The sequence below is a fragment of the Pipra filicauda genome, unplaced genomic scaffold, assembly GCF_003945595.2.
Source record: "Pipra filicauda isolate LSUMZ 115617 unplaced genomic scaffold, ASM394559v2 scaffold64_size3178608_pilon, whole genome shotgun sequence".
Lineage (NCBI taxonomy): Eukaryota > Metazoa > Chordata > Aves > Passeriformes > Pipridae > Pipra > Pipra filicauda.
In genome coordinates, this window is record NW_024104809.1 from 2,022,501 (window position 1) to 2,034,931 (window position 12,431).

General features: G+C 47.4%; 1 protein-coding gene, 1 long non-coding RNA gene and 3 other non-coding genes across 10 annotated transcripts in view; 4 read left to right on the plus strand and 1 right to left on the minus strand.

Moving 5' to 3' along the window:
* Nucleotides 1–9,247, plus strand: part of LOC120324679 — an 11,475-nt gene extending 2,228 nt beyond the window's left edge. The window contains exons 1-4 of one of the 6 annotated variants that reach the window (XR_005566165.1): nt 332–493; nt 837–995; nt 1,183–2,750; nt 5,245–9,247. This is a non-coding gene — a long non-coding RNA (uncharacterized LOC120324679). Of the gene's footprint in view, nt 1–330; nt 494–614; nt 742–836; nt 1,061–1,182 lie in introns of those variants that run through there. The other 5 variants (XR_005566166.1, XR_005566161.1, XR_005566162.1 and 2 more) reach the window with 5 other exon arrangements.
* TRNAD-GUC lies at nt 246–317 on the plus strand. The gene has a single exon. It is a non-coding gene; the product is annotated as a tRNA-Asp (tRNA).
* TRNAI-AAU lies at nt 696–769 on the plus strand. The gene has a single exon. It is a non-coding gene; the product is annotated as a tRNA-Ile (tRNA).
* Nucleotides 1,044–1,115, plus strand: TRNAD-GUC. Its single transcript has one exon. It is a non-coding gene; the product is annotated as a tRNA-Asp (tRNA).
* On the minus strand, nt 1,539–10,684 carry CPOX (coproporphyrinogen oxidase). The gene is made up of 7 exons (XM_027727602.2): nt 10,267–10,684; nt 10,037–10,180; nt 9,241–9,351; nt 8,151–8,292; nt 5,801–6,019; nt 3,936–4,040; nt 1,539–2,077 (listed from the first exon to the last, which is right to left on the minus strand). Exons 1-7 carry the CDS (start codon nt 10,667–10,669, stop codon nt 1,990–1,992), a joined length of 1,212 nt encoding a protein of 403 aa, XP_027583403.1. The 5' UTR covers nt 10,670–10,684; the 3' UTR covers nt 1,539–1,989.
* Nucleotides 10,685–12,431: the final 1,747 nt, after the last annotated feature.

The following is a 12,431-nucleotide window of genomic DNA, read 5'->3' on the forward strand; positions in this document are numbered from 1 at the left end:
TTACCACCTGAGGAGGGGGTCACTTTCCTCTGGGAACAGGTGGTTTCACCACAGTAGAAAACAGGGCTCCCCATAGGTTTAGGAAATGCGCGTGTCCTTCCTTGGTGCAGCATTTTCCTTGTGATTCGTTATTACAATTTTAGGGAAGGCCTTGGAGCGCCGGGGACGGGCAGGGGTCCCACAAGGTGCGGGGTGGCGCAGGTGGATCTTGCGGTGCGTTGGGAGGGGCACACCCACCACCGCGCTCCTCGTTAGTATAGTGGTGAGTATCCCCGCCTGTCACGCGGGAGACCGGGGTTCGATTCCCCGACGGGGAGGTGGCGTTGTCTTTTATCCACCGGGACCGCTCCTGCCTCCTCCGGACCCCCTCCCGCGGCGTGCGAGGGAGGGAAGGAGGGAGGCGGCTCTTTTCGGTGGGGCTTCCCCCGCGCCGGGAGTTTCGTGTCCGTGCAGGGGGTGCGGCCGCGGACTGGAGGAGGGAGAGAAACGAAAGGTTTTGAAGTCCCCTTTTTTTTTAGCAACACTCGTCGCCCCGATTAATGCCCGTGCTGCTCTGCCGCGGCTCCCTAGAATTACCTGCGGAGTTTAACGAGAGCGGCGGTAGTAGCGCCGCAGATCCGGTCCCGGGAGGAATTCCACTCGCGCCGTGTCCGTAGTAGCACCTGAGGGGCGCGCACCCAGGAGGAATGCATGAAGGCCGGTTAGCTCAGTTGGTTAGAGCGTGGTGCTAATAACGCCAAGGTCGCGGGTTCGATCCCCGTACGGGCCACTCCCTTTTCTTCCCTGAAGGCGAGGAGATGGCCGATTTAGCAGACTACTACTTAATTTTATTTTAGTGGCGGATGGTAACACGGAAGTGAACACGGTGGGCCCCGGCGGGAAGCTTGACTTGGGCGATCAGGCGGCGACAGCGACCTTGATCCGACGCGGGACATGCCCCCACGCCGCCCGGGCGCAGGGACAGCCGTCACCCGCAGCTCAGGAACCCGCGACAGGTGAGGTCGTAGGCCGTGGTGGCGGAAGGGGAATGCCGGACATCCCGCTCCTCGTTAGTATAGTGGTTAGTATCCCCGCCTGTCACGCGGGAGACCGGGGTTCGATTCCCCGACGGGGAGGTGGAGCTGTCGTTTTTTCCTCAGGCAAGGGGAAATGAGACTCGGCGTCCCTTTGCTTTTCCCCTAGACGTTCCTCGACTGGGTTTGTGCCGAGAGTCAAAAGAACAATCATTCCGGGGCTGGGAACAGTGTGAAGTGCTGTTTAGAGACCCTGGGGGCAACGGGCAACACCTGATCCATCTCTGACCTCCTCGGCAAAGGAGCTGGCCTGAGGCAGGGGTGTTATCCTGTCGTGACCACAGCTGACATGCTCAATGCTGAAAGATTTTCTCCTCAAATGGACAGCCAGCCTTCCCCTCTCCTCAGGTAACATGGTGCCCCAACCTGGACTCTCCCAGATACTGATCAGCCAAGTCATGCTACTGCAGCATCAAAATACATGTGATTAAGTACCACCTTTTCCACAACTTCCTGAAAGCAGAGTTTAAGGTTTAAAATCATATCAAATATTCCCTTTATTCTTTACAAAAATGTGTTTAAGCATCCAAACATTTTCTAAGGGTAAGCAGTGCTATTTAGGCACAGATAATGCTTTCATTTCACTGGGAGAACACTTCACAGTAATTTGCCATTTTGCAGTCAATCACATGAGTTGAGAAAGTCCTAAAACATGCACAGTAGCCCTGTGAGGCCATCACCAGTCCTTCACAAGGCAACAGCAACAGGGGGTGACAATATTAGCCCATCAATCGAAAAGAGTGAGTTCACGTATTTGCAAGTTGTAACAAGTCTACAGCATAAGTAAGGCACCAGGCAAGATATAAATAGACACAATGAAACGCCATGCAACAGCAGTGCGAATGAACTGGTTCGCAGGCGTTCCCGTTCTCTCAAATGGCTCAGTGTGAGCAATCCATCTTCTTCATGATCCGTGTCAGTGCACCCAGTCTTTGGGATTTCGCAGAACCTCCAGGATTTCTGCTTCTTTGGAGCTCTCTGGCGGGGTGTGCATGTACTCCCACCTGCAGGGAGAGGGGAAACTCACTCAGACTGCCCAGCTGGCTGCCACCTCTCCCGGACCAGGCAGTGTTTGGACTGAAGTTGCCTTTTTTGGGCATGCAAAGCTAAATACACAGTTGATACTCAGCTCAGGAGACAGATATGTAAGTAAGTTCAGTAAAAACAAATATTATCAACACCGGGGAACACAGGAAAAATGTTAGCTTCATCTTTTTACCAACTTCTGAAAAAGCTGAAAGAACAAGGAAAAAGGGAAGAGCAATGCCCCCGTGCCCCAAAATGCATGCAGGTTGATTTGCAAAAATCTTCTAGCAGTCTCTTGTGACATACTAACATCCCAAGGAAGATGAGTAGAAAAGGAACCCACAGAATTTTCACAGTGAGGACACAAGATTTAGGTTTTCCAGAATATGGACTGGAAGCTCTACAAGTCCTTGTTGAATCTTGGTTTTAAAAACAAAGGTGATGAAAGATCGCTTTTTTATTGAAAAGGCAATTAAAAGAGGCGTGACAGAGAAAGCATCAGCAGTCAGAGATGGGTACATCCTCTTTCCATTTTTTCCCCAGGAAGGAACCATTCATGCTGTGAAGCAAGCTATTTACACTGATGAAAACAAGCAAAACCAGATCATCCTAGAAACGAAATCAGAAGATAGGAGTGTGCTACACCACCAGGTCAGGGACTCATGTAGTGTTGGCAGTGGGATGAAGGTATATGGTGAGAAAAGGACTGCCTTCATGGTAAGGGGTAGCAGGCAAAGGGAGGAAGGAGGTGGAAGGAGGTCACTAGTAAACTTTACGGAATTCATGATAGGGTCTGTGCTACTCAGTGTTACCTAAAAGCAACCTGAAAATGGGGGTAAACAGTAAGTGACTGAATTTCCTGATATTGCAAGAGTAAGCAAGATGGGTTAAAACAAAAAAAGCCGTTGAAAACAGTTAGTATTAAGCCAAGCAACAGAGCAATAAAATGGCAGGTGAAATTCACTGTTGATGGTGTGAAGTGATGGACACAGAAAAAGCTGTATACAGATTGACTTAAATTTGAGTTCAATTTTATTGCCCAGAAAAGACTCTCGCATTGTAACAGTTCTATGAAAAAGCCAGCTTAATGCTGAGCAGCAGTCAAAACCAGCAAACAGAATACTAGGATTATGAAAGGAATAATGAATTAAAACTTCATTATGCCACTGTATGATCTTGGATACACATATGTATCTTATGGTGTTGGTTCCTTATCCCTAGTTCAGAAAGGGCACAGAAAACTTAAGCCTAGAGAAAGTGGCAAATGTGATCAAAAGGATGGAACAGTGACTGTACAAAGACTAAAAATACCAGGAATCGTTAGCCTGGAAAACTGGCAATGAAAAAACAGAAGTTTGTAAAATAAGAACAGTTATGGAGAAACACAACAGCAAGAAAATCATGTTACTCAGTGAAAAATCAAACGAAGCCATCAGAGGCAAGTAGAAAACGAAGAGGCACTTTTTCATACAACACACAGTTAAACTATGAAGCTCCTTGTCACACATTTGTCAGGACTGCCAGAATCTCACATGATTTCAAAGAGCTACTAAACAAAAATCCATGGAGCAAGGAGAGAAAAATCTATCAAGAGGTACTAAGCAGAAAAACCATCCATTTTTTTTGTCAGAAAATATCTCAGCCACACACTACTGGCAACTAGCTGAGTGTAGGAGATCAGAGAAGCATCTGCATGTATTTGGGCAGTTCTTGTATCAGGCATGAACTAGCCACTGTAAAGTGATGGGACACCACGACAGACCTTTGATTTAATCCTATTAACTATTTTAATAAGAACAGTAACCTACCTGCAGTCCCACATAGCTACACCCTTACCTTGCAGTCAGGGGCAGAGACATAAGAATGCTTTCAATCCTTGATCCTGGTGTCAGGAGGCCAAACTTTGTACCTCTGTCATAAACCAAGTTGAACTCTACATACCTACAGGGAGTGAAGAGATGCAAAGAAAAAACAAGTTTATTAGCAGAAGTTGGTTGTGCCTTCTTCAACTAGCAGATAACAAACAAAACCAGCCTATCTTTCTGCTGTGTTGGGTGTCAGAATGAACCCTGTTTTGGAGTGAACTGTTCTTCAGCATCCTCTGCAGGAATGCAATTATCACCTTGCCACTCCACAAAGCACAGGGAGTAGTGACCTTGGCAAACAGACTAGAGCAGACAAACTGTTCAAAGGAGAGCATTCTGCAGGCTGCTGTACTGTGCTATGCTTCTCCCAGGCCTCAACCCTGCTGACAAGCTCGACACCGTGTTTACCTTGGTTTTCTCTTTTGTGTGGTGGCATCAGACATAAAGAGGGGCCTTAAAGGAACTGAGAATAACCAGAGAAAGAATTCTACTGTGCAGTCCTCTATGCTGAAGGACACATAAGCAGTAAGGTCTGAACAGTATTTTTTGTTTCTTGGGGAGATCTGGAAAGAAGCAGAAGTCAAACAGCTTCAGAGTGCTGGCTAGGAGTTGTAATATCAAAATATACCACTTTTCTGCCCACAGTATAGGAACAGAGCAGTGACAATTCATCAGGGATTATCTTAGTAGCTAGTACAGATGTGTTAGTATTTAACAGAGATAAAGGAAGGGAAGAGTTCTTACCTATCTGCAAAAATGGAAAGCTTTACCTAGCCAAACAACCTGCAAACAGACACAGGGAAATAGGCAGGCCTCAAGAGCTGGTTCTGGCTGCAGCTTAAAGAAGCTGTTCCCCCTTATAAACTTAGCAAGTTTGCTAAATCCCATCCACAGACTGGATCCTGGAAGCCCCACGTTCCCAGGAACGGTCCCACCAAATTAAGGACACTTGCTTATCTGACTAATGGCTGCAGGCCAGTGATCTAAACTTAAATGCTTATACTCTTTCCATGCCAGTATCACAGATTTCTCTGCAGAAGAGACAGAAACTGAAGACCCTACTCCTGCACAAAGCATGTGTGTTCTCATTTTTCCATGTGCTTACACAATCACAGGATACAGGGAACGGAGTACAACTGTATTGACCAGTGTACTTAAGCTTTTGCAACATTAACAGCTGGTCACATTAGAAGCATCCTCCAAAGTCTTTTAAGTTACAGCAACTTTGGACCATGCCAGAATAAAAAAACCCAACCCTCTGTATCTTTACTCCTTTACAGGAATCCTCATTTCAATGCCAAGATCAGATGGAACAAATATGTATGTAAGAACGTGAAGGTACTTGAGCACAGTTACTTCTTGACTTTGTGAAGTTTTGTTTCATTACTGAACAGGAAGCACAATTCCCTCACCCTCAGGCTCCTCATGTGACAAGGGTAGTCCTATATCCCATATGATTGGGCCGCAGGAGAGGGCTGGATTCAGGACACCAAGCACACCCATACCCCTTTGCCGGTTGCACAACAGCAGCTTCTCTTGGTTTTTGAAAGAGCTGGAGAAAAACTGTGGCATTTTGTTTGTGTTGCTTGTATTCTAACATGGGAAAGTGGGAAATACAGATAAGGGCGTGCTACTACCTTCTTTGCACCCCTTTTGGCAACTTAGCATTGGATTTCAAAATTAGTTCTGTGCACAAAAATGCTGAAATTCTCTGATGAACTTTTTTAGCCCACACTACAACAGGACATTAACCTGTAACCATAAAGAACTAGCTCAGTTTTTTTCTTGCCAGCATAATCCACCTCCTGTGTATTCTTTAGCTCCTTCAGTACTCACCGTCCTCTCCGAAGCTGCTGCCATAGCTTTTCCTCTGGCGTGAAGGAGTCATGGCGGTGCTTTTTCACAATGGGAATGTAACAAGGCACAACAGCTTTGGCACAACTCTTCACAAACTGGAACACTTCCTCCTTGGAGGGAGAGTCCACGTCGTCAAAGAATATGCCTCCAATCCCTCTTCGCTCGCCACGGTGCTTGATATAGAAGTAGTCATCACACCTAGAAGAAGTACCAGATGTTTATTAATATGGTCCACAGTATTGAAAGCAATGAACAGAACTCCAAACAGCTATGTGGCACAGGACTAGCACTGACCAGAAGTCAGTTCCTGCATTGCCCAGTGCCCCACTGTTTTACTGACTACCGAGAGCCAGGATGGTGCAGCACCCTCTGGAAAGCACTCCTGTGTCACTTGCAGTAAAGCTCTGATTAGACGGTCTCTGCAAAGCTACATGTCACCACACAGTCACTGAACAGTAACACTCAAACACTATGGCAGCTGCATCCACATGGAGTGATCCAATCCATATCCCCTACCTACTCAGAACAGGGTCACCTGATCTCAAAACTTCGCCCTAAGAGCTCTTGCTAGATTTCATTCCCAGCGTTATATGCAGATCCCAAATTATTTGTACAGCTTTCAGTTTAATTCAGACTTGGAAGGGAATTTCTTTATTATTTTTGCCATTCTAGTAAAAGAATTGATTTTCTTCATCAAAACAAAAGGGATCTAAAAACCTAAGACCAGATAAGAAAGCAAGTGTCATGGCAGCCTTCCTTGGAAAAAGGCTTTTTAATAGTTAAAACCTGTAAGATTGAGTCATCATAGCAGTGGCTTTTCATGGCTTATGTTCAAGTTTATAAATGTGTAAGGGCAGTTTATTCTACAACAGAAAGGCAATTAATCTCTTTTGTATTTACAGGGGGTATGTAGCTGTGCAATTACTATATATAAATGATTCATTGTATCCACACCCTATCTCGCTTAGAGTTGCTTTATTGGGCAGTCATGCCCTGAAAGTCTTCATATAGAAAAGAAATGGAAAGAAAATAGGAAGCAGAAACCATCAACATTAAGAACACCTTGCCTTCTTTTAGAACTAGTTTTCCATACATGTGTCCATCCTCAATCATTCTCAAGCAATATATATGGCATGGCCAAAGCAGAAGAGACATGGAGATGTAACTGCTAACGTAAGTTATTTTTTTATTCACTGTGATGATCAGCTTTTTTATTTAATGGCAGCAGGAAGAGTTAATAAAAAGGCTGAGTGAGAAATGCAAAAAGAGAACAAGGCTGACAAAAGTCTTAAACCTAGATCAGGAAGACAATGTGGTAAATGTAACAATAGCTTTTATCTTTGAGAAAGGTGGGAAAAGGTCTCCGACCCCACCCCCACCCCACAGCTGCCTACTTAGGCTGCAGACGACCTGACCATTAAGGCACATACTCTGAACTACCATGCAAAAACTCCTCAGAGAACAAGACTGTAATCTCAAGGCTCTAAGTTGTATCTCCTTATTAAGTGGTTGCCACCCAAACTATAACACCCACTTTATCTCCTGTCCTCAGAGGAGACCTAGTGCCTTACAAAAGGGTATCCCCTCCTTCCTGGATACCACAGCCTGTGGCAGATAGGATTATCAGACACAGAGCAGCAAGCCGCCGCTTACTAGTGAAGGATCAGATCACTTGTATCTCTTAGCTCAAGAAGAACATTCAAAGTTTGCATCTTAGAGAATATGCTGTTGAACTCACAGTGAATTTTTCACCGGGGAAAAAACTACAGCTTCATCTAAATTATGACGCTTCTACATTAAGGACAATCTCCTTTACTTACCTGGAAAAAAACCAGAAAAACAAAACAGGCCATGATGGTCAGAGTGAAGACAGAAAAATCTGAGTGGGATTTTCAGAACCACAACGCTGGCCCAAGAGCTCACACTGAATCATGCACATTTACCATGAGCTCACTGTAAGCACGATTTGTGCAAGTCCACGGGGAAAAAATCTTGTCCTAGTTTAACACTAGAGGTTAAAAGGAATTTTTAAGTTGCCTAGTGAAGTCTGTGGCTTACAACCACTCTTGTAGAGTCAGCCTGGTTTTTATTTGGGCTATAGACTTATGATCCTAGTTGTCAGCCCCCTAATTTGAAAGGGCTGACAGGCTTCTGTAAATAAGAGATTTCTTCAGACTACATTTTGTCCCAGTACACTTCCGCTAATTTTTCTTAGGGTTTGCTGATACTTTTTAAAAGGCAGCAGAACCTACAGTTCTTAGAGTACACTTAACTGGCAACATCTAGTGCTGCTTTCTACTCCCCCCCAAGTGCATCTCTCCCCACATACCATTTCTTGTACTTGGGATACAGCTTCAGATCATGCTTGTCACAGGCTTCTTTCAGAGTCTTGTGAAAATGAACAGCATCCTCTTCATTCAGGTAAGTTGGAGTGAGATCAGTCCCACCACCAAACCACCACTGCTTAGTTCCTATAAGAGAGGAAAGCAGCAACATTTTTCTTTTACACTTCTAAACAGCAAGGTTCACGTAGCATTAACAACTACTTTTAAAATACAAAACAAAATCATTATTCAGTGGTGCCCCTAAACCTCGGTCATGAAAAATTTGACTTCAAGGTAGTGAACTTCCATTTCCAGTGACTTCAGGAAAACATGAAAGACATTTCAAAGCAGTTAAAACCAGTCATTCAGTATTTTGGACCACTGATCCACAGAATATCAGTTTCACAAGATGGGCTGGCAACTCTTATTCAAGAATGCAGAAACATTTTACTGTGTGCCAAAGAAAGGGAACATCATTATTACATCCAGGGAAGTAACTGGCTAGAAATGATCCATAATGCTGTGGCAAAACAACTGAAAGAAAACTCTCTTTGAGCTTCTGACAGTACATACACTGTCACAAGATACAGATGGCCCTTCAGTGTTTGACCACCTAGACAAGGGTCCCATTTCTGACAGTGCCAAGTTGCAGAAAGTTGGGGAAATAAGGCACAATGCAGTCAGTGAGCAGTGTTTCTGACAGTACGTCCTTCCAGCTGCTGAGACAAAGGCACATCATGACCAGAATGTTTATCAGCCCTTCACAAACATTTCTCCTTCTAAATTCTAGGATTGCTGCTCTGAATGTATTTCACATTTATTTACAATCTCCTACGTTTTTAACTTCGATCTGAAACCCCCGGTATACTCTACAAAAAGCAAACCCCTTTTACTCTACCACATGCACTCGTTACACTCATTTTACAAATGCACAAAGGCCAGAGATAAGGAGATCCAATGCTAAACAACAGATTCTTGGCACAGCTGGGAACAAACCTGGACTGGTTCTTAACCTCTTACCCTAGCCATGCATTCACGCTTCCTTCATGTGAAGTCATACATTTCATACATGCTTCATTGGATTAAAATTCTTACCATCTGCTTCTTCGATTTCAAAGTATCTGTAGTTGAAGTGCATGGTTGGAACATGAGGGTTCTTTGGATGGATAACGGAGCTCACACCCATGGCGCAAAAAGGCAGCTTCCCTAGATAAAGAGATGCACCAAGAAAGCCCTTTAGTTTTTCAAGAAACTTCATTTACTATCATTTAAGGAACATTGCTATTTTTCCTTAGGTTTTGTGACAGGAAAATTTCTCATGTTGGATCACCACAATTATTAGTAAATGTGCAATTCACTTCTCATTCACGCTCTTCTGTGCACCTTTTTTTGGTATTAGTCCTAAAATGCAGCAACATGTTAGAGAACCCATTAAATGAAGACCATTTAAAACATAAGGCACTGCTAAGGGTTTCAACCACCCCCAGTCCTCACAACTGCCCTTTGCTACACAAACATGGGTTGAGTGCTCTTTACCCTTCAGGTGGTGTTGGTTCCTTCCCTTCACCTCTTTGGTACATAACTCCTGCACTGTTTCACTATTAAGCTACAGTGTCATTATTGAGAAATCACCCGTGCCTATAAGACATTCCTTAAAGCAGCGAGACGGAGGGAGAAGCACTCTGATACATGGCTTTTTAGGGATACGAAAGTCCACCTGTCAGGCTTACTGGTTAGAAATCACCTTTATACAAATGAAACCCTTTGAGCTCTGATCAGTCTGGCTTTCCTCAGGTTCTGCTCAAAGGCCGGACTGCTGAGAGTCCCGCACGGGAATACTCAGGTGAACGTGTCCCGGTTCCCTACCCCACCTCCCGGCCGGACACCTTACCGTCCTTGGCCTTCAGAGACTTCCCCCTGCTCCGCATCTGCCGCGCTGCCTCCTCGGACAGGAGCCCGGACACGACGGACACATTCACGCCCGCCTTCTCGAAGACCTCGCCGTCCTGCAGTACGCAGCTGATGCCGCCTCCGCCTGCCAAGGCCAGGGGCAGGGTCACCGCGGGGTGACCGAGCCCGGGGTGCCGGTGCCCGCGGCGTCCCCCGCGGCTTTCCCCGTACCTTCCTTCCTCTCCCAGGTGTCGACGGAGAAGGAGGCGCCGGGGTCCAGCGCGGCCAGGGCGCGGCACACCTCCGCCTGCGTCTCCATGATGAGCAGCTCCATGCGGCTCCGCAGCTCCCGCCGCCGCCGCCGCAGCTCTCGCAGCCCGCTCACGGGCGGCGCCATGAACCGCTGCCGCAGCTCCTTGTCCTCCTCGTCCTCCCGGGACGCCGCCAGCGCGGTCTGCCGCCGCCACAGCCCCAGCGCCAGCCCGAGCCCGCCCAGCGCCCCCGCGGCCGCCAGCGCGGCCCGCCGCCCTCCCCGGCCCGCCGGCCCCGGCGGCGCGGAGCTCAGCGCCCGGGCAAGAATAAGGGTGGACGGGCCCCGGACAGCCCCGCGGAACAGCCGCGCTGCCGCCGCCATGACCGGCACCGGCACCGCACGGCCGGGACGGGGCGGGACGGGGGCCGGGCCGGGGCGGGGCGGGATGGGGAGAGGCTGCGCGCCCTGTCTGTGTAGGGAATCGATTACGTGGGAAAAGACCTCTGAGATCATCGAGTGCAACCTATAACCCAACACCACCATGTCGACTAGACCGTGGCAGTAAGTGCCACATCCAGTCTTATCTTAAACACCTCCAGGGACGGTGAGTTCACCACCTCCCTGGGCAGGCCATTCCAATGCCCAATCACCCTTTCTGTGAAGAAATTCTTTCTAATGTCCAACCTGAAGCTCCCCTGGTACGGCTTAAGACTATGTCCTCTTGTTCTGTAACTCGTTGCCTGGGAGAAGAGGCCGACCCCTACCTGGCTACAACCTCCTTGCAAGCAGTTGTAGAGAGTGATAAGGTCCCCCCTGAGCCTCCACAAGCCTAACAATCCCAGCTCCCTCAGCTGCTCCTCATAAAAATTGCATTCCAGCCCCTTCACCAGCTTTGTTGCCCTTCTTTCGACCTGCTCCAGCACCTCAACTGAGCACCTTTCCTGAATTGAGGGGCCCGGAAATTGACACGGTATTCAAGGTGCAGCCTCACCAATGCACGGTAGAGGAGAAGAATCACTGTCCTGCTGGCCACACTACTTCTGATACAGGCCAGGATGCCATTTGCCTTCTTGGCCACCTGGGCACACTGCTGGCTCATACGTGTCTGTACAGGGTAGCCTGCCCTCACTGGGTGCCATGGGGCAGTGCAAGTGCCCTGTAACCATCCCGGCTGGGTGCCCCCGGAGCTGGGCTGCCTGCGCCGTGTGGATGCTGTGGCAGGGAGAGGCACCTGTAGAGAGAGTGCTGAGGTACTGCAGCCCGCCCAGCGTGGCTTTGGGAGAGCAGGTTATGCTGTGTTTGTGCCCGTGAAACGTTTCTGCGTACTGCTTTCAAATAACTCGGCAGGATCACTGCAGCTACTTGGGGCTGCATAGTCACTGTGTGAGTAAAGGCTTGTACAGGGCCAGGCATGGCTGGAATAGGGGCAGAGATATATTTTATTGAGCTATCCTGTGAACCATGTGGAATTGCTCTCCTGCGTGTGGCATTGCTGGTTTTAGAAATTTAGAAACAATTTTTAGAAATTTAGAAACTCACAGATTTTAGAACCTGACTACTTTGTGGGACCACCAGTTTCGTGCAAAGGGAATATTCCCCATGGATCTTAGAGGGCACATGCTTATACCTTCTTTGTTTTCTCTAAAGTTGAAGCATGTTTTCTTTCCGAATAAAAGAGAGGAACTAGAGATATGTGTGCAGTCATAGGGCTTTGATCTCATTGTGATTACAGAGATATGGTGGGATAGCTTGCATGATTGAAATGTTGTCATGAAGGGCTACACACTCTTTAGGGGAGGCAGACCAGGCAGGTGCAGTGGTGGAGTTGCCCTCTATGTGACACTTGGAATATATCGAGCTCTGTCTTGGGGTGGACAATGAGCAAGAGCTTATGGGTTAGGGTAAAGGGGCAGACTAGTAAGGGTGACATCATTGTGGGTGTTTGCTACAGGCCTCCTGGTCAGGAGGAGGAAGTTGAAGAGGCCTTCTACAGGCAGCTTGAAGCAGCCTCACAGTCACAGGCCCTGGTCCTGGTGGGGGACTTTAACTACCCTGACATCTGCTGGAGAAGCAACAGGTGACAAAAATTATTAAGGGACTGGAGCATCTCTCTTAGGAGGAGAGGCTGAGGGGGGTGGGTCTG